The sequence below is a fragment of the Trachymyrmex cornetzi genome, unplaced genomic scaffold (genome assembly GCF_001594075.2).
Source record: "Trachymyrmex cornetzi isolate Tcor2-1 unplaced genomic scaffold, Tcor1.1 scaffold23, whole genome shotgun sequence".
Taxonomy (NCBI): Eukaryota; Metazoa; Arthropoda; class Insecta; order Hymenoptera; family Formicidae; genus Trachymyrmex; species Trachymyrmex cornetzi.
This window is the reverse complement of record NW_017296956.1, coordinates 1,393,042-1,416,122: the sequence shown is the minus strand read 5'-3', so window position 1 is coordinate 1,416,122 and position 23,081 is coordinate 1,393,042. Positions and strand designations below refer to the sequence as shown.

The following is a 23,081-nucleotide window of genomic DNA, read 5'->3' as shown; positions in this document are numbered from 1 at the left end:
CCGGCCCCGAGGAAGTTTGCGCCTAGGCCCACCTACGAGCACCGCGCGATCTTCGACCGCGCCGACGACGACCTCGATGACCTCGAAATCAGGCCAGCCGCGCCGCCCGTCGATCGGATCTTCGATTTCCGCGAAGAGTTCGTCGATCAAGGTTCGTACCGGGCCCACCGGCACGCACAAGAGATCTCGGGATTTTCTCACCGCCGAAGAACGTGTCCAAGGACACGTTAGATGTCTTGAACAGTTTTATTTTGCGTGAATACGTCGGGCACTGTGATGGGCACGCGTCACGAATACGTACTTTTTTTAGACCTTATTTCGGCATAATATTTTTAGGAAATGGAAAAAAATATGAGAGTCTGGAAAATTTTTACTTAGAGCTTGATATTATTAATTATCTTTTTTAGAGATAAAACTGTTAAAAGAGTTAATTTATGATAATCTTAACATTATCATAATAACAGTAATGTTTATAGCAATAATTTATATTATAATAACGGTAAAAATTTTAATTTAGAATTTCTATTGGTCTTTTATTTTTATATATGTAATCGATATGAAAAATGTGCATACGATACTCATGTCCCCAGCGTAGTATGCTTAATAATTTATTTAGCTACAGAAGAAGTTAATTATTTAAAAGAAATGTGTACGTATACATAGTAAGTAAATTATAATTGTAGATACTTTAGAATTTATGAGATTTCTAATAACACATTGATACAGTGTTTCTACTAGAATAGTCTGGTATTTGTGTACATATGTGTATATTTATATACATATTTATATACATATTATATATATCCCGTCTTCTCCTCCAAAATTCATTTTTTTTTCCTTCGCTTTACCTTAAAATTTCCCTCCCAAAAAAAAATGTTGTTATCCTTTGAGAGAAATGAGTTTGTTATAGGAACAAAAAAGAATGACAAATATGATGGTTTGGTAAGAAAACGAATTGATCAGGTATTATTGCGAATTTCTCAATATTCGTTGATATAACAAATAATACATGATTTACGATACAAATAAAAATAATCAGTATTGCTAGCAAATAAAAGTCTATCAAAAAATAGGCTAGGTTTTGCATAAATTGCTTCTATTACTATAAATAACTATTGGAATAGCAGATTAGCATCAATCACAACAAATATTAAAATAATAATTTGTTGTCAAATCATTTACTAGAGATATCAGGTGGCTTGTTAAATTAAGAAAATCCTTTCTCTCAGTGTCCTAGATTTTATTATTTTAAGAGAGTGGGTCACACGTTCAAATTTTTTATTTTAATAGAAAATTTTAGAAATTTTATATATTTAAAGCATTTATTTTACTTTTTTATAATTAATTTTATCGTTGTTATTCTCAGGTTAAATAGGCTGTTTTAATTCAGAATAAACAAACAAATTAAACACAATGTTCAATAAAATTGATTAAAAATGTATTTTAATAATAATAAGAGCAAATGTGGTTTTAAAACTAAAAGTCACAGAATAATTAATTTTTTATCATTAGATAGATTTCGTGAGAGATTTTCAGTACTGGCAGTGTATATCGGAATACGACCTATATCAGATGTTTTATAACATGTGAACATAACTTCAGAAATAAACTAAAAGCACAAAAATAACACGAAAAGGTTCAAATATTTATTTTATCTCGCCTTGTTTTTTATGACAAACATTTTCATATTTCATTAATTCCGGGTACAAGTTGAGCCAGCGTAGTATCTTTATATGTCTTTATATATCTTAATCTTGCTGACATTTTTATATATAAAGACAGAAATATATTAAAACACTACTCTAGTTCAATTTGTAACGAACTTTAATCAAATACTAAAATGATTACTCAGAAAGTCAGGTATAACTAACATTTATATTAACTTTTTGATATTATTTTTACGTCCAGAATTCATTTCTGTAGTTATACCTATATATTATAAAGCACCCTATAATACTGGATCGCTAATCCTTTATGTATGAATTGTCTTTATTGTTATGTACGAAATAGGAGATCGATTGTGTATTATACAACTTAATAAAAATTACAAAAATAAAATTTGTTAAATATTATTGATCAATGAAATTAAAAATATTGTTATAAATTTGTTTATTTTTGTCATTTTTATCAAGTTATATATTACAAAATTGAACCCCTGTTTAATACTGTACAGTTCATGTATGAGGAGAGGTCTTATACCTAAGAAGCTAATAGTATAGAGGCTAATAGTATAATAATATTATATATATCGTATTCCAATGCACACTGCTGGTATTGAAAATATAGTCGTACGTAACGTGAACTATAGATTTTTAATGACAGTCTATATCAAGACACGGGTATAAATATCTGAGTTCTTATCTCTATATTGATAGCTGCCGATACTGATAGCACAAGACTGTTAAATTAATTGATTAAAAAATTTGTATTTTCCATTACTGCAAGAAATATTTTTATTGTTTTTCAATTTTTTGGAATTTTCCGCCGCGTGTTTTCCCCTTTTTCCTTTTCTCCTCTCAATGATACAAAAATTCCCCCGAAATTGAAATTTTTCCCCAAAGTAGAAACACTGCATTGATAGTACAGCAAATTAATTAATTTTTAATAGCAAAATAAAATAATAATTATTAAGAGCTCAGGTTGATCGCTAGTATTGTTTTTAGTATTATTTATTCTTTCTTAACGTTCTCTTAACTCACTACATGTGAAACATTTTAGATATGGTTCTATATTTTATTAAAAGCATTTTTTTACGAAATTATTAGACTATCTTATGCAGTATACAAATAAAAATTTTTAGAAAGTAACCGAATACCTAGTTAATTATTTTTAAAACCAAAAAAATGGAAGAATAAATATATTTGTAAAATTTAATATCTTTGATAGATCATAGAAAATATTAGGGCAAAATAATATTTTCTTTTTAAAAGACAAAATATATATAATGTTTTAATTATACACACACACACACACACACACACACGCCTAACAGCACAAAAAGGTTCTGAGAATACTTGGAGATGATGTATATATATATAAAGGTATATTATATTATCTATATATTTTCTCTTTACATTATTTACGCTCTATGTTATACACGACATAGTCATATAAACTGAGTGTATTCAATTTTTTTTTGTTTTCTCAATACGTGCTGAGGAATATATTTTAACAAATAATAAGTATACCTGAGAAATATACACACATATACAGATAGAGAGATTTATGCATACTATTATACGTATTTTTAATTATGCTGGGTATAATTCAGGTATACTGAAGGTAAACATATTCTTCAAACATAAGAGAAAATTTAAATATATAAATATTTTTAGTACAGTTTATGTTAATATAATGCTTATTTCGAATATGTACATACATTTTTATAGTATCTTTTGAACATACATACACAACACATTTCCAAAATTTACATATATTGCTTATCATATGTATTATTAAAATGTTATTATTATTAAAACAAATTATATTAAAAATAGATCTCAATTATAAATTTGAAATAATTATATTAATTTTTTTCTCTTTTAAACTTTTAATAATCTGATTAATTTCTCTCTTTGACGAATTAAAGAAATAAGTACACTCTATTGCAATTAGAAATACAACTGGCATATTATATTTCTTTCTTGTTTATTTCTTTATTTAACGGGATTGGAATTTTATTCAATGTGTCCGAATGCACTTAGGATAGGTCAAAAAGTCATGATTCATTATTTATCTCGTTCTACTTCGATGCGACTATACAGTAGCTAAGAAAAAAAGCTTTTAGTTCCATCGTATTAATTTCTCAGACTCTTCGCGTCCCGCGCTGTGACATCATTTGCAGTCACGTTTTCGCACAAATATTTTCGCGGATTAACTAAAGAAAACCCTTTTGCAATCTTGCAACGTCTTCTGAATTAAATTTTGCAGCTCACAACTACAGCTACAATTTCAAATAAGAGTGATTTCCAAATAATTTTCGGAATTGCGCACAATCTTACTTCCGTCTGCTATTTGTGATATAGTCGGAAGAAAAGTTTTTTTAATTCCTTCAGAGGATGGATTTATATTGAAAATGCACTTCTTGTGCACAACTTGTTACATCCGGTCATTTACAGTGAAGGTCATCGCTCATCCGGACAATTCCACCAGCTTCGAGGTGATTGAATCGCAGTTGGAAAATCCACTGATCGATGCCAAACATCGGGATCTGTTCAACATGAAGCAGATCCCCCTCCCGGTTGGTCATCATCATCGCACTCATCACAAGAGGAACCAGACAGATGATTTCGAACGTGAGTCTCTCATCAAAGTCATAATTTTATTAATAATAATTTTTATTTTAGACCGCATATGTGAGAAACACAATCAATACTAGAAAAATGCCTATTACAGTCGAAGCTGGATCTTCATTGCTTTAAATAATTCAATCTTGAATTGCTAATATACACTATATATGTACTTGCATATATAGCATATTGTAGTCTTTTTAGAACTGCGCGAATTGTTTTTCCGAACTATAAACGCAATTAAAACTGCTCTAGTAATCGCGAATTAACAAGCAATTTAATAATTTGATGCTACCATTAAGCATCGTATTATAAAGATATTAATATGTTGAAACTGTTAATAAATTTATTGTGAAAAATATCACCTCACCCGGGACTTGAATACGGATCTCTTGTATTCCGTACGAGCGTCCTAAGCCATTAAGCCACTAAGATATATGTATAGTGTATATTAGTAATTCAAGGTTGAATTATTTGAAGCAATGAAAATCCAGCTTCGATCGTAATAAGCATTTTTCTAGTATTGATTTTATTATTAATTAAATAGATTATTTTTTAAATGAAAATATTCCTTACATGTGTTAAAAATGAATGTGTCTTCTTTACACGGTAAACAAATCCTATTGATTTATATCTGTTTTATTTAAAAAATAATAAATTGTTAAACAGTTTTGTCGCTAATAAAATAAATGTCATGATATTAAAAACGTGTCAATTACGTGTTTTTTAAAATTGAATTTGGCAGACCCAAATTATAAAAAATTATATAAAACAACGATTTTTTAATTATTTATGATATACACAGAGGGTAGTTTATTTTAACCAATCCAATCAATTTTCTCCAAAATTATTAATGATAACATTTTTTCGTATTATCAATAATTTTCGAGAAAATTGATAGGATTAATTAAAATGAACCATTCTGTATATTTATCAAATGTGCGTTAGAAATTATTTCGTTATGGATATTAGGATTGTTAGCAACTATTTCGTTTCGTTTATCATTACCGTAAACAAACTTATGCATGGAAGCAGAATTGTCAGCTACCGATTTCTTCATTCTAGCACAAATTGCAATCAGCACGAGAAATAAGACTACCGATGTGATGATTCTTGTTGGATGCTACTGGTTATATCAAAAACGTCGTGACATCGCTGGGGTGCATCATGGAAAATTCCATTTATTTTAATGCGCCGTGCAAATTCATGTTTTCTCGCAAACTACCCGTGATGGCACCCTGTTGACGGATAGTCGTGTTTCGCGCGAGGAAAAATCAGGGAGAGGGATACATGAGACTGCTTTTATGCATGCAACTCTTGTTGTACTCCGCGATGCAGTAATCGTCATCATGTTTCGACGAACGACTGCAAAACGTTTTGTATATCGTTCTATCGCAAATGATCTCTTTTTCAACTTTATAACGCATAGCAACAAATTATTTTTATATGAAAAGGCATAATATTAGGTCTTTTAATTAGCTATTAAGATCACTTGGAAATTTATGTGACTTACGTATCAGAAAATATCTTCAATACAAACTATATCAACTTATTTTGTACAAGGACTTGCGATACTTTCCTTTTGGAGGTACAAGGTTCTTCGTACTTATAATTTCAAGCAAAGAATAATTGACAGGAACAAGCTATTCAACTGACAGAGTGAGATATAACTTTCGATACGATCAAACAGATCAAGTTTCGACATAATCAAAGAGGTTAAGCATCGGTGAATAGAGTTCTTACAATTCTTTCGAGATACTTTATATTTGATGGTGCTTATTTCCCTTGTAATAATTTACGTAAGGTTTTTATATTTCAACGTATACCGCCGATTTTTAGTGATACGAAGTTAAAAGCGTAAATACTGAAAAATGAGCCAATTTGATATATAAAAAAATTATGTATATATGTAAATTTTTTTTCATGGAAAAGTGGGAAATCTAGAAATTGATTGTTATTCATATATATGAGAGGTGAATATAATACAATAAACATTTTCAAGGAAAGTCTGTTTATACATACATATTGCAGATAAGAGAAAAGTATACAGGGGGATAGAATTTATAATATTATATAGCTAAAAACAATATGGATTTCTAAAAATTTTTATGAGAATATTTCGCTGAAAATATTAATTACATTGCGGTTTGGTAAATCTTCGCATATCCGAAATAATTTTTTCATATTTTGGAGGGGAAAAAACCACATTCATTTCAATATATCAAATAGTGATAACCAATTACAATAAAAATGCTTCTCAGTGAACCGACTCGGTGTACAACGTGGTGAAATGAAATTCATTAGTTTCCGTGCAACAAATATATTTTTACATGCAAGTTTATTATACGCCAAATAAATAAATTGCATCAATTGGTATTGCGATATCCGTGAAACCGTATTTTTTTGTATTTTTACTTCTCTAATAGAAAATATTTTGTTTATTTTATTATCTTTTTATATATAACCACACTTACATAATCCAATAGAATTGCAATTATACGAAATATTTTATAAAAAATTAATATAAAGTAAAATTAATATTAGTATTAAATATTTTTAATTATACTGCGATATAGTTGAAAAAGGGAAAATTATATAAATATATAAGATATGTTTTAAATGTTTTTACAAAACTTATAAATATAAAAAATTTTAAAAGATATTTATATAAAAATGTGTATAAGAGTAAAAATATATGATATCAATAATTAATAATTCGCGATTAGTCAAGATAAATGATAGAACGGGCAAATATAATAGGAATTAATCTTCGGACTTTTGACGATCATGATTTTCCGTCGACGAGATGAAAGAACGGACGATCGATCGCATCTCTCGCGTAATATCTTGCGAAGATATCACTTCAACGAATAAGATTTATCACAGCGAAAGTTTAATTTAATTTCAACTCTCTCTCCGGTTGCTCTCATTTCCTGCCTCTCCTCGTATCTCTCTTGCGCGTCTGCATATTATTTCTCGAGCCGCCGGATTTGGAACTTTAATCCGCTATCGTGCCCAAGATTCACCCAAGTTTTCGTCGTATTCGATATTACACGACGGTTTTACATCGATCGCCGTTTCCCGGATTTGAGAGAAACGCACTTGGATGAGCAGATATGCTCACTCGATCTCTCGCGCGTCGTTGATGTGAAACAAACCTTACCAAAGGATCAATTTTGTTTTTACGTTATAATTTGAAAATGTTTTTTTTATTTTTGTACAATATAACTATTTCTTTACATTTTATCTATTGAGCAAAATAAAATTTTGAAACACAAGTCTAGTATATAACATATTATGAATTTATAACTGTCAGAACGACAAAATATTTTGATACAATTTGTGGTCCCTTTTTAGTTACAAATTTTTAATATCAAACCATTTAATTTATTTTTTTATTTATTTTCTTTTAAATTCAATATAGTAAAATATTGTATTGGCAATGTGATAATTTTAATAATTGCAATCTTTTTTATCATCTTCTCATGTTTTAAATAACAATTATTAAAACTCTTTATGCTTTAAAATATATAAAAACTTATTTTATATTATTTGTTTGCTGTAATGACTTATTTACAAAATCAACTTGTTTAAAAAATTAGAACTTTCGCGGAATACTGCAAATTGATAGTATCTTTAACACGTTACGTTGTACATTGTAATTAGAATAGTGTGTATTTAATACTGCCAATAATGATTTTGCTTCTATATCGTATTTATTTATTTGTACATCGTCGTGTTCAAGGGAATGACGAATGTGAAAAAAAAGAGAAAATACCAAAAACTTGAATGGGTTTGTATTCAGATTTGACTCATCGAAATTCTATCATAGGGCAATTAATACCGTGAAAAACGAGCAGTGATTAAAATTCTATCCAAAAATCACTCATTGTAAACTTTTTCTTCACTGATTACGAACTAGTTTAGTTTCTTGCTAATTAATTAATATTGTTATATAATCCATGGTTTTGAGAAGTAAAACTAATGGTTAATTCACTTTTTGTGTTATAGATAACTATTAGTGAAAATGATAACTTCTCTCTCTCTCTCTCTCTCTCTCTCTCTCTCTCTCTCTCTCTCATGTTTGTAAATGTGCTATTGAATAAAAAAGAAATTATTTCAAAATTGTAGCGTTGCAAGAATCTTATTATATTTTTATTTATACGAAATAAATATTTATTAAAATAACAAAACCATTAACAATATTTTCTTGTCTATAGTATGTTATTAATGGCTAGACTGACAAGGGTGTCTCTACGTTTTGTAAAAATAAAATAAAGTAAAAAATTTGATGAATGTAAAAGTATTAATGTTTCAAAAAGTCTCTTACAGTTCTATAATTAAAAACTGATACTTTGTTTTTTTGTTAAAATGTCACAATTTGCTGGGAACAACATAGGCTATTTACAACATAGGTTCAAATTCCCACCCGAGTGCCACCTAGATATCACTCTACCCTTGTTGTGTACTGAATGTTAAACAAGGATGACTCGGGGAGCACCCGGCTGGGAATCCGAACATGCCTATAGACGAGAGAGTTATTTCAATTAATAACTAATTAAATTATAGGATGAAACTGCAATAAACGCAGGGAAACATGTAAATTACCCGGATAGGTTAAAATAATGTCAGAATGTTGGAAGATTTTTTGCTTGACTTCACGCCATGACTAATCATGAATAACACCGCGATTAGTCGGCGTTTTTGGCACCGGTGTGGATCTTGTTTCTCCTCAATTATTACTGTAACTAATTGCCCGCGCGGCCAATTAACGTCAAATATGGGAAATGCAATTGCGATCGGGAAACGCTGTCCGCTCAGCGCTTTGCGCGCTTCTTTAACGCGATTTTCTCTCAATTACAGCTGCGCTAATTACTCGGTTGGCCGATCAATTACGGATATTCATTGCGGTTTGAAATATATATAAATAGCGGATAAAATCGAAAGACCACTCTACGGTACCGGGCTAATGATTAATTAGCACGTTCGCTCATTTATCAATTGTCACGTTTGATGGATTGTACATTATCTGTACATTATTTTTATTTTACATATCATAATAGCTCAGATAGCCACATTTTAATTTCATTTAAAAAGGCTAATATCATATATATTTGCTAAATATTATATTGTGTAATTGGTTGTACTTATATCTGGCTAAAATTAATGATTACAATTAAATTAATACATTTAGGCAATTTTTTATAAGTATATATATATTATAAAATATAATCAAATTTTATTTGATCTTAATTTAATTTCTATAATAAAATATCGTATTAAGAGAGAGTAAAATTTCTAATACAGGTATAGAAATTACTCACACGAAAAATCGTTTTGAAAAAAATCGTAAATTTTATCGAGATCGTCAGAGACTTTCAGTTAAAATTACATTCACAGGTGACTTATTTCAGGGGAAACGTATCTTATTTAATTTTTACATCGTATGTTTAATATTTAATCCGGAAACGGGCGCGTATGATGAGAGCTTTCCAGCCGACATGGTTGAATCATTCGTTAAAACGCGGAGAATAACCACGAGGCAAATTTCGTGCTCGGTGAATTCATTCGCAGAGTTTGTTACAGTGTTATAAATTTCAGCCGATTTCGTCCAGTTCAACATCGAAAACTCGCGAATGAATTAGCCGCTGCGAATAGGAATTAGTGGTTTTGAATCTAGCAACGAACGAAGAAGTGAATTATCTCGTGAATCTTGATCCTTTTTAAGAACCGTATTCAATCGTCAGTATCGTGTAAGGTCGGTATATTTCGCCAGTTCAACGTCACATTGAATATGCAACGCAGACAGACAAGTCACGAGCGTCGACGTTAAACTTGCAATTTCGTTAACTGGCGATTTGCATTTCCGTCAACTTTGCGAGGTACGGCGACAAAAATCACGACGTGCAAAGACGTGTGTATTCACGACTCCTGTTATTTTTGCGTTAGAAATGAATGAAATTTAATAGAAGTCACAGGAACATGGAGCTGGATATAAATCGCAACCTGGATTTGGCCAAGGTTTGGGATGTCCTGACAGCTCCTGTCAGGACGTTTCATCATCCTACGTTTCTACGTGCCGTGTCTGACTGATGGTAAAGTTTGTGATTTATTTTACAAATCCTTATGAAAATAAAACGAATTTGTTGATACCATATAAATTTTTTGCATTTCTTCGGTTTAAGATGATTGACATACAAAAATCAAATTGTTATCGATTAAACAGTTTGTTTTATGTTTTTGGTATCAGTTATTATATATTACTTAACGATTTTTAAATTAAATTTTTCATTTTTAATGAGGTTTCCTTTTTCAAAAGAAACAGTAGAAAGAGAGCTCTCCACCCAGCCAGAAATTGGTTAATCAATGTCTAGTCGATACTAATTCAATGTCGATCGACATTGATTCGACGTTAATCGACCAATCTGCATTACTGGCTGAGTATTCGACACCATTTACAGTTTAAGTGCTGTGCTTAGAATAAGTACGTGTTTCACTTGTGGTGTTTTAGCCGTTTTCCATTTTCCATGAGCAAATGATCTCGTTGGTTTGAGAGTCTAACGACTTGCCGAGCAAGTTTCTGCATCCGCACACCTGTGTCACTGAAGAGGTCTTCACCTGACCGATATATTTTGCGATGCGAAGACGAGCTCGACATCGATCTCGAGAAGCCAGTAACATAAGTTCCAGTTACTGCTGTTTGAAATTGTTATTGTCTTTCTATGTACTATAATGCGTCGATCGTATCTAAAATTTGAGATATCGATGTTGTATATAGAAAATTCTTAAGTGCGTTTCGATTTATGTCGATTTTAATCTTGTCAGGCTTCAATATTTGTGATGGTTTAACATCTTTTTCTTTTTCCCTTCAACTCTCTCTTTTATTAACTTTAATATTTAAAAAATAAAGAAAAACCGTTTAATATATTGATTTAAATTTGTCCTCATTAGTTTAGTATATTAGACTTATACCAAAAGAATCTATTAATAAAAATAAAGATTGGTTTTAAAATATTTTAATTTAAGAGAAACGTAGACGTTTATTGGCGTGTTAGGGTGTATGTAATAAAGAAAATGGAGGAAGAAATAAAGCAGTTCAAAAAGAAATAAATTCGCGTGTGTTTTTTTGTATAATCGCTTTATTATTCTTTTTGATTTATATCATAAATCGTGTATCATTTATTACGTTAAAGAATAATGAAAATTATTCGCAATAGTAACTGATCCATCATTTTCCTACCAAATTTTTGTTGAATCTTCTTCGCACACCAAATATTATTCTCGCCATTCCTTGTTATTTGTCGTTATGCGTATATGTTTCTTATAATTCTAAATGATTGCATTTAAGTTTGCGGAGAACAATATTGTTTAAATAGCGAGTTAGAATATGTGATTACAGATTATCAGTTACAGTTATAAAATTATTTTTATTTCGCTTTAACAGTGCGAATATAAAGAAACGATTCGACGGACCGTGTGTATAAATCGGAAAATGGAAAGTTACTTTTTAAAAGTTACCGATGAAAAATTAAAATATAATATTTGATCGAGCCAAGAGACTGTGACATATCGTCAAGAAGAATAAAACGAGAATATCTGACCTTATGCCACAGTTTCTTGGCTCGATCAAAAATTAAATTTTAACACATTCTGATTTTATTACTTCTTTGGAATATGATTGAGACTTAACTAGCAATGCTAGCACATTATTTGACTGATATTAAATTTTAGCTTCAACTAGTTTTATACGTTCAGTCTTAATTATTATGAAGCCGACATCGATACCACATTACATATACACTGTTGATGACGATTTTACGCACTAGCTTTGCAAATTATATTCCTTTTATAACATTATCTCTGTTTGCTTTTCATTAGACTATTTATAATATTGTAATTCAGTTTTTTTTGTTTTGTACAGAGAAAAGTAATTAAAACGTTTACCGATAGATATGATATATGAATAAACTGTTATTTTTGCGCACTTATATCTGCATTGGCTCATTACGGCTTTTATTCTCTATATCAAATTCTTATTTAGTTCATTTTAGTTTTTAATTAATTGTTAACGATACACATAAATAATATTGTTATTATATATATAAATAACTTTTTATGTATATATTTTATAAATAACTATTTATAATAATGTACAACATCACATGAAATCACAAAAATTACGTCAAGTAACAAGATTTTTCACATTTTACTTTTTAAAATTGTTTTTTTCTACTAAATGTGTATTTTGTTAGTAATATCTGTATTTTTAAATAAAAAGTCATAAAATTCTTCACATATTAATTAAAAATTATATTTCACATTTATTATTTTCGCTTTTTATTGTTACTGATTTACATTTGTTATTTTTACATTCAAAAAGGAATAATTTATTAATCATGTTCTTAATTTGGGAAAAAATTTGGGACGTGTAAAGTGGGACGAAAAGTTAAAATTTGGAACTCTCTTCTAATTTGGAAAGATTGATCATTAAGTATATATAGATACACACATACACACATATTCATACATACATATAACCTGCTTTTATCTCTGTGCTTTTATTAAAACTTTAAACAACTATTGACTTTTCTTTTTTCATAGTGAAACAAATACGCATACAGATAACTTACGAACGATTCAGGGGTGCGATTAAAGGCCCCTAAAGGGGATGCAAGAGAGGCGGCCGCTCGTTTGTCTTAATAAAGTGCGTCGAAGTCACGCTCTTCATGGTGGTTGACTTATGGCCAGTCATCTGGTGGAGCGGCTTTTCTCATGGGGAATGACCTCTACTAGACCTTTTTTCCCCTTCATGCCAAAAAGGTAGTCTCGTTCTTCCTTCTCTTCTGATATTCACGGATACCCCCCGCGATCGTTAACCTCGTCGGCGGAGTCCATCAATCGAAGAGAAGATGTTGGTTAATGACGGCGATCATTCGTCATCGGGTAGATATCCATCCCTCGGACAATCGCTTGTCGAATTCGAGTCTGTTACAGAACTAGATATTTTCAACAAGGATTTCCATGATAGCTCATTGTTTTCTTCGAGAGAGTATTTTGCATCACGATTAATTTTTTAGAATTTACAGGAAATACATGTCTACTTAAAATTAATGTAAATGCATATAGTAAGACTTGATATAAAATATCTTAGAACTCGAACAAATTCAATCTAAAGTTTGAGGTTTAATAACGTTCCATTTAAATGATGATGAAAAATTGCCTGTTTGTTCTGATATGGGTTCTCATAATTCTTATGGAGTTGGAAATAAAGGAAACGATAAGTATCGCTCTACAGTGCGTCGACGCCTCCGGTGTGACGTTGATGATTTATCATTTATTTGTATCCACCGGCAAGAAAAGTGGGTCTCCCTTGTGACTGTGTAAACAGTGCATTATGGATAAGAACAGGTGGAACTCAAGTTGCCATTTAACTATGCCTATATCGATCAATTTCAAGAAAGAAAAAGCGTTACACGCATCCCTCGATGCATCAATCGATAGTAAATAGAAGCTTGCGTTTCAATTTGTGCTAGAAAAACCTTCAATATCGTGCGTAAAACAGTAGATATATCCATGATAAATGATACTTTTACACAATTTATCAAATGCGAATGCAAAATGTCTCATATACAATTGCATTACATGACGCTAATTGAAAAAGTATTTCGCTGGTTACAATGAATGTTTTTTACATAGTTATTTTTATACGCATATTTGATTAATAAAGTAAGACATTACTTAAACCACATTTGTCGTCATGAGTCGAGATAAATTAGATCCTGCGATCGTATTTTCTACTCTTCTTCTGAATGCCAAGCTTATTTCTAACTCATCACGCGGACTTTGCTCTTTTCAATTTGCTGGGATGGAAAAACATCAGAAAATGTATATCTCGACTTCATTCTAAAACGTCCTCTCCGAGGAAAATTTTAGTAAAAATCAGGGATTGAAAGTAACTCGTTACTTGTAACCCCATTATAGTTACTTTTTTGTAACGGACTGATAAAGACATTATCTTTTTTTGTAACTGTAACGGTAACGAGTTTTACAATTGCTTTTATTGTTAATTTTTATATCTTAAACCTATTTATGACAATTTATCTTTTGAATCTATTTATGATATAATCTTTGTATATTCTTAATCTTCAATCTTTAGCCAGTATTCATAATTCGTTCTTGAAGATTGTTTTAAGTAATGTCTTAAGATGCTAATATGGCTCTGTGATTTGTTTATGACATCTAAAAACGAATCACAGTACAGTATTACTATAAGAACAAACTTTATGGATACCATCGTTTAAGTTTCACAAAAGTAATGTCACGTGATAAAGGATTTAAGGTCTGTCCTTTATTCCCGCATTCTCTGAAGTGGTGCATGCGGTGCAATAAGTTGAAGCGAAACAAATATACGTTTGTTTCACTTCAACTTATTGCACAAGTTCAGAGAGTGCAGAAATAAAGGACAGACCATTACTGTAAAAAATATCACTTCAGTCGGATTGCATTTCAAGATCAAAATTTCCTAGATACGTATATATAAATTCATTCTGAAATATTATTATGCACAAAGTTCTAGCTCGGACTGAAAAAGCATTTCCCTTTTCAGTTGTGTTTTAACGTATCAATGTAGTGTCATTGTTATATTTACTGTCTTTACGAACACTTTAACAAAAAATATTGCAAAATTTTTTAGATTGATCTTGTTTTAACATTAAAAAGGTAATGGTAGAGTAACGAATCGTTACTTTTTAAGTAGCGGTAATTTTTTTAACTTGATAACGATCGAGAAACGATAACTAATTACTTTTAAAAATTCCTGGATAATAATGTAGCATGTCATACTTAATTTGCCATTTTTAATTTTGCACCTAGATTTGTAATTAACACTTCAAAAATTTTTAAATACTGACTTTTGTATAAATTAAAAGAATATTTATTTTTTATTATCAAAAATATTACAACTTCTTCGCGATCTTTTAAAAGTTAAATCGCAAACTGTCTCTAATTATAAACAATTAAATCAGCAATTTCCATCCACTGACACGTTGCTTGTTTCGCAGAAGCGGGTATGGAGCCACCGTCCTCTACGTCAGACATCGATAAGATACAACAGCCGGTGAAACTGATCTTATCCAGCACGTGCCATCATGCTTACACGTCCTGCAAGTAAGTTCGCAAGTTTTCGTTGTAGTAACCAAGACCAGTCATTGCAGACGAGATAAAGTATACGTGGTACGTTTTTGTTTACTCAGAAACGATCCGGAATGCAAGAATCTGCTGGAACCCGTTCTGAACCACTGCGACTCAACGACGTGCGCGAGGAACGAGTGCATGGAAGCGTTGCAGCATTTCTACAAGACCGCCAATCACAAGCATTCCGTGGAAATTGCCTTCTGCCTTTGCAGGTTAATCAAATAGACAGCAATGCTTTTTAGCCCTTTGATTACAACATAGTTAAGTTAGACGTGGTTCCGTATCCCTGTGTACGTACAGCTCGGAATTCGATTAAGAAACGTGAACGTCTTTTCGATGAAACAAATGTAGATCAAAACGATTGAGAACATATTCTTATTTAACAACGGCAAGATATCGAGGCGTAATAGTATAAGCATAAAAGAGCTATTACAGTGGCGTTTTGTCTCAAAAGATCTCTATTAGAGAAGCTATTAGAGGGGCGTTTCGTTTCAAAGAATAAATTAAAAAGAAACTATTATGTAATGGCACGTATAGTAACTAAAGGATTAATTCTATTATCTCACTAATTTACAGATTTTAAATAATTTTTAATGCACGAAAAGAAAACAATTTTTTAACGTATTTTGGGGCGCTGAATTCGAATCAACAGCTAGAAAAATTTCATTAGATCGAATTTTTAAGATGTAGCATGTTAGTTTTTAATATAGCATTTCTTTCCGAATAATTTAGGACAAGTAATAAGCAAAGTGGATGTTTCCATCAGAATAATAATTATAATTGAAAAATGTCATTCCAAGAGTATATTGGAACAAAAACATGCTAAACGACTACTGATAGGTTTTAATCGACTAAAGTTGTATAAAAACAAAAATTAAACACGTAACACTTATAATTTTTTTGCTAAACATATCTTATTAAAAAAACATTTTAATTTAACTTTCTATTTATATGTCATTGTCTTAGTGAATTGTTAATTTTGAATTATATAAATGTATATACTAAAAAGTTTAAATTCTCTAATTGAGAATTTAAACTTTATACTTCATTTTTATGTAATAAATTTTGTCTTATATTAGCTTTTATGAGCTTTTCTTATTACTTTGACTTTTTTAAATTTTAATAAAACTTTACTATATATACGTATATCTATTAGAAGAAATATCTTTTCTTAAATCTCTGAAACCAAACCTAGTGGAAATATTTGTCAAATTAAGCTTGAATTGGAAAATTACTACTTTAGGAACGGTTCATATGTTCTTGTACAAAATCTTGTAAACTACTGCTATTACATTTCTGATATTTATTGGTTCATTGTATAGCTTGTTCAGCTACTATATAATTTCTTTTCTTTTCTTATCTTTGTTATACTTTCTTTATATATATATATACACACATATATATATATATATATATACTTTTATTTAATAGATAGACTTACATGAGTTTTTCGTTTTTTTCTTTCTTATGGCTACGCCATATCGCCGTAAAGTATACTTTATCGTTTGGAAAGTTTATTGCATGCTTCGTGTCTCTCTCGCTAAGAGCATTCTTTTCAGCAGAAAGATTTTTATCGACATAACTACACTGGAACGATTGCCCTTTTCGATTGCATTCTGTCGACGTTGAATGTTTAATTAGCTGTTCATTGTCGTGAGAAAGTCGCGTTAAAATATTAACGCAGACGGTATGCAAGCGACTATGCCGCGGCACAATGCGCGACGCAACGTGAATTAATAACGGATTATTGTAACAGTAGTGGCGCAGCTGCAAGCGCGAAATGACGAATCAACTGTCGGCGCCGTCGTAAATTAATTTGGAATTAATCGAAGGACGCGCGTTGTTAACTCGCATTCTAATTACGTTCGCGCACGTTCGCACCGGCGAGAAATTTTTCAAAATTCTGCATATCAGGCAATTGAAGCCGGAGCTTCGAATCGCTACGCAAAACAATGCGTGCCCCGCGATACATATGGCCGAGTAGTGCCCGTTATATTGCATCCGGCGTTACGCGCAGCCGAACCATACCGATATAACGAAAAAGAAAACGCAAACACGTTTAACTGACAGAAATGCCAGATCATGTTCCCGATGGATCTCTGCGTCATGTATTCATGCAGCTGAACTCGGATGGAAGTAATAATGGGCACAATGCGGCAGAGAATTGGAGAGATGAATAAAGAATGGAGGGGACGCATGATTGCAACCAATTGTTCTTGGTGCATTATGAGAAACTAAGTTGACGTAATGACAAGCCGCAATTTCTTCTATGCATCGATATCTTACTGCAGACGCGATCTTTAATATTCTTTATATGTATAAAAAAAAACTTCCTTAATGTATACAGGTTAAAATTTTGAAAGGTAGGAACGTTAGCAAGCTAATTGTAACTTTTATCATATTTTTTTAAATTTTAAATAAAACAAGAATTTAGTCTTCTATTATGCTAATAAATCTTTTAAACGGTTGCAATAAAGTTAAAGATTGAGAAACTATTTTTAAAATAAAATTAGTAGATATCACAGAAAATTAGTAGATGAGGAACACGAGGAGGAAGAATTAATTTATATTCATACATTTTGCGTAAAAATAATCAAAGATCTTAATCTCGAGAATGTGAGGGAACAACGGGATTTTCGTGATTATTAAACTATTTTTTTTAATATTAAGCAATATTACGATCTTTATCCGTTATAGCACCACATTGTGGATACAACTCAATCTTATATTAATTAATAAATTACAATAATACGAAACATGGCTATTCAAGCCTTGCTGGAGTAGGTGTTCAAATGTCTTCCCGAAAATGTGGCTTTATGAAGAAGAAATAAAAAATTATTATATCCGTATCTCCTATCAACAATACATCTAAAGACTTAGTTGATTATTATTTTTTACTTTAATATATGGCAAACTGTATATATTCTTATAATAAATGCAAAATATCTAGAATATCATTCAAATATTTTCACCTATTTTCAAGAGCAGCCAACAAAATGTCATCCACATATCTAAAATAAAACGGTAGTCTGAATAATAGTTTGTTGGACGCTTCTTCTATCTTAGATCCCCTTTATAAATTTCTAGGTGTTTACTGTCTCTAAAGGCGTTCTAAGTTAGTAGATAGAATTTATTTATATCTTGCATTAGATAACCCAGTAATAATTTTTGTATTTATTTTATATCATTTAGGATAATCATATACATTACAATTAAAGGTTATTTTAGTTATTGACTGTTGTTTAAAGCAAAAGACACTTAGCAAGGCTCGAATAGCTTATGTTTCGTATTATTCTAATCTCATATTATGATAACTGCATTCTTCAGCAAAATTACTTCACGCTCATAACAATTGAGAGAAATTATTTCGCAGAAATTGCACGCACAAATTTTTCCAAAATATCAAGCGGGACAAATAGAGGCGAATAGAGATCCCGCAATGACAATTTCGACGAAATTTTCGAAGCAACCGTAATATTCCTCTTGCGCGAAAAGCTCGTATTTTTTAACGAGCCTACTTTAACTTTTAAGTAGCTTTTGGTTGCGACACAATGCGGAAACTTTCCGCTTCCGTTTCGTATCTTATTCTTATCCCACGAATCCTCGTTGCAGTCTTTCTCATAAAATCCTCTTTTTATCTATTTTGAAATAAGAACTGAACGACTGAATAGGAAAAAACCCAGGTAAATAAATAAAAAATACGCGTCTGATTAAAAGAACGAGAAATGTGCGCCACATTCATCTTTTGCCAATTAATGCCACAATTAACACTTCAGTTTGCCGTTTCTCGGTAAAACACTAATTGTAAGTACTATAATACTTGGATTGCATTAATTAAAAAATTAATCGAAAAATGAAGTCGTGAATTGATTGTTATTATTTCTATTTCTGTATCGTATATTTCAATGCAATACAAAAAACTGATTAGCATTTCAGCTGAAGCTAAAGTTGTATAATTAATTAAGCTATCGTTCAAAATATTGGTATATAATCATTAATGCTATATAAAATAATCATTTTTAAAAAGTATTATAATAACTTTAATATTTGTTTTGTTATACTGTTCGCTTCATTCGATAAATAAATCTGAAGTAAATTTTAATTTCTGTTATCTGTACATGTAGTGCAAACTTTATATTAAAATATTTTTCTTTTAACACCAATTATTTCTTGTTTTGGATAATACTACAGTCACAACTTTGTTGGAGTTTACTTCTGTATAAATAAAAGTGTGCTTTAAAGAATTTTTTAAATAACTTCCTGAATCTTATTATACACTCGTCTATGTTTTTCACATTGCAGGAAAACGGACAACAAAAAGGACGAGTGTATAGTGGCGCAAGAGAAAATGCACCCAACTTGCGCGCAACGCATAGACGGCGCCGAAATGCCAACGTGTCACAGTCTAGCCGAGACTTGCAAAGAGAACAGGAGTTGTAGGTGAGGCAGTGCGTCATATTCACGTTTTTGAAAATTTGCATGTTTCTACATGAACTATCCATACACAACGGATCATGCGCAAATGTAGAAATGTTGAGCAAAACATGTGAAAAGAAAATTCTGGAAACGAGTAGCAAATCTGACCGAAACAGGTACACATGTTTTAAGAACAAACATTCTTAATATTAACAGATATAAGCCTTATATTAACAGAGCCTTAATATTAATAGATATAAGACTATCATTTCAATATCATTTTACCATAACTGTATAACCAATTATAAAAGCTTTTAACAAGGTTTTTAATAACTGCTAATTTTGTCTTAACAAAGATTCTGTTGAATATGAAACCTCTGTGAGATAAAATAGTTTTCTCAATGCATAAGCGGATTCATTTAAAGCGATACTCATATACATTGCCAAATCTAGAAGGTAAGAACATATCATTTCATCCCTCATAGTCCTGCATTCTGGACGGACGTCCTCTTGACTAAGGAAATATTGCATTAGCGCGCGTATAAATCTTGTTGAATCGCGATTTAACTTTAAAATTGAAAAAGTTCCGGCAAAACTGCGAGAAAAAATAAGGGACGACGTGTTTGCGGTGTTTAATCGGGTGCTCCCCTGGTTTACTTAGCGAGATAAGATTGCGTCGTTCTAATTGGACATTATTATTTACGTGTCAATTTTGTTCCCGCTTCCATTGCACGGTTTTCGCTCGTTGCGAAGAATTTTACAAAAAAAATATGAGGACAAAGGTAAAGAGACGTCGCTTTGTGCGAAAGAATTTATTTTTTAAAATAGTAACTTTCCATGGAAGATACATTCCGATTTAGCATTTTGATCGATAAATATCATGCATGAAATTGCTTGAAAATGTTATTAATTGAATCTTATGTATAAAGTAGTATACGAATATCAATTAACACGAAGAATATAGAGTAATTGAAATTGCGTATACCATAAAAATATATGCTGTTTCCCTCAACGGACCAGAATACAAACTATGATCAAACATTTCAAAGTAATGCTGGAGGGTTAATTTATAAAAAATGAGTATATATATTCTATTCTAATGTAGAAAAAAAAAGTTTTGCAAAAATAATTATATTCATGATTATAGTCTAGTAGACCATAATCACGAGTATAGTAATTTTTTAATATATATATGGTTCACAATTAAATTAAAAAATTACTTCCAACCGTTTTACTGTAAACTTGTGTAATTATCTATAATTATTATCTGTTAAGTTAATAAATAGTTAAGAAAACAGTTATTCCCTTTCTTGAAAAACTTTTTTTTTCAAATTGTGGTACTTTTGAAGGGACCTATATAATGATATTAAATAATATACTTTTTTTGTAGAGTACTAGTACATATATATATGTAAATTTGAAATTGATGTAAATCTGTTGATTTTTACTTTATTTTAGTGCAAAAAAATTAATTAATTTTGAAATTATCGAAATCGTTTGCAAACTTTTATTGTATATTTTTCACTGTTCATGAACATTATTGGATATGTCACAAATTATGTAGTTATATCATCACTTATTTAATGATAAAATTTCAAACTCAATAACGAAAATTTAAATATTATGTGCAGAAGTAAAATGCTCTTCTCGTTAATAAATACGTTCAAAAAAACAACGTGGGTAACGGGGGATTAAAATGGACGAAAAGGAGATGCAATTGTGAGCGATGGAACGTGTGCAAGCGCGTCGCTGATCGATTAAATTAAAACACGCGTGCATGCACGCACGTACGTATGCACGGTCCGATTCAGCGCTTTAATTGATTTATCGCCGAGGATGAACGAATCCATTTTTAATTTTGCTATTTAGAGGTATCTATATGCGACTTGGAAAAAAAAAACGATTAATTGCTGCGTGCCATAGACGCTTTGTGAGTCAAGATGCATTTGCACGCTTCGAAGTGTCTCTCTGTAGCATTTATTTAAATACTTTTTTAACGATTGCTTGAATGCGCCTATTTATTTTTATAATAGCAGTTGTTTGCAAGCAAACAACTGCTATTATCACGTAATTCGTAATTAACAGAATCAACACATTGCTCTGAGTATCATGATTAATTAAATTATTGGTTAAATTATTAATAATTCTTTTATTTTTAAATATTTCTTTTATTTTTAAATATTTTAACTACTTGACTATTAGTATACAAACTATTATTACCTTTTTTATTGATTTAGAACTTTTATTTGATATAGTTTTCTGGCTTTTAATGCAATATGTAAGATGTATAACAGTAACATCTCGTAATTGAACGATTTAGTAAAAGTTATGTAAAGAATAAAATTTTTATTATTTGTGTGTGTATGTGTGTGTGTGTGTGTGTGTTGTAACAGCTTTTACGCTATCCATTGTACGTTTATCTATTTATTATTTATCCAAACAGTGTTAAAAACTTCGCTAATGAACTTCAGTGCTTTTTGAATTTAGACACTTGTTTGACTAATTTAACGACTCCGTCATTACCTTCATTTTAAATATAAATGAAAAACATTTGATTTCTACGTTTATAATATACAAACGTAGTTTAATAGTATCTACGTAATGATCTTATTGAGAAATCATGATCGATTCAGATTAGAAATTGAATTTGCATTGTTTCTACATCTAATTATAGAAAATAAAATAAATTTACGATATTAAATCTCATAGGATGTGGATAAATAAATTTATTTTAAAATAAACGATGCGTTTCTACTTATTATTTAAAATATTAAATATTATTCTATATGTATAATACATTTCTCTATCTCTATATTTTAAAAAATAGAAAAAAAATACATGTATAATATTAAATAATGAAAAACTTATCATTCATAAAGTAGACAAAAATAAGGAAATTTACAAAATAATAATTTTTTTATGTAAAAATATGCACGTTTTAATTTTGAATAATTTTGCAAATTGTTATAATTGAGAAATTAAATACTGTAATTGAAACGCTTCTATGTAGAAACAAAACTCATGTTTTATTATATGTATATATTTATTTGCCACCATCCCTGTGATCAATGAGAATACCCGCGATTGGTCATTGTTACAATATTAGTCCTTTTGATCATTTAGTATTAATATCACTATATAGTGGTCACACAGGTATACAATTCAGTGATTGTTACAACATCA

General features: G+C 30.4%; 1 protein-coding gene across 1 annotated transcript in view; it reads left to right on the top strand.

The window, feature by feature from the left end:
* Gfrl (Glial cell line-derived neurotrophic family receptor-like) overlaps nucleotides 1–23,081 on the top strand; it is a 58,186-nt gene that overhangs the window by 1,287 nt on the left and 33,818 nt on the right. Inside the window, exons 3-7 of the mRNA XM_018506680.1 lie at nucleotides 3,272–3,282; nucleotides 4,119–4,295; nucleotides 15,350–15,455; nucleotides 15,542–15,694; nucleotides 19,785–19,922. Coding sequence (XP_018362182.1) covers nucleotides 3,272–3,282; nucleotides 4,119–4,295; nucleotides 15,350–15,455; nucleotides 15,542–15,694; nucleotides 19,785–19,922 — 585 coding nt within the window. The remainder of the gene's footprint in view (nucleotides 1–3,271; nucleotides 3,283–4,118; nucleotides 4,296–15,349; nucleotides 15,456–15,541; nucleotides 15,695–19,784; nucleotides 19,923–23,081) is intronic.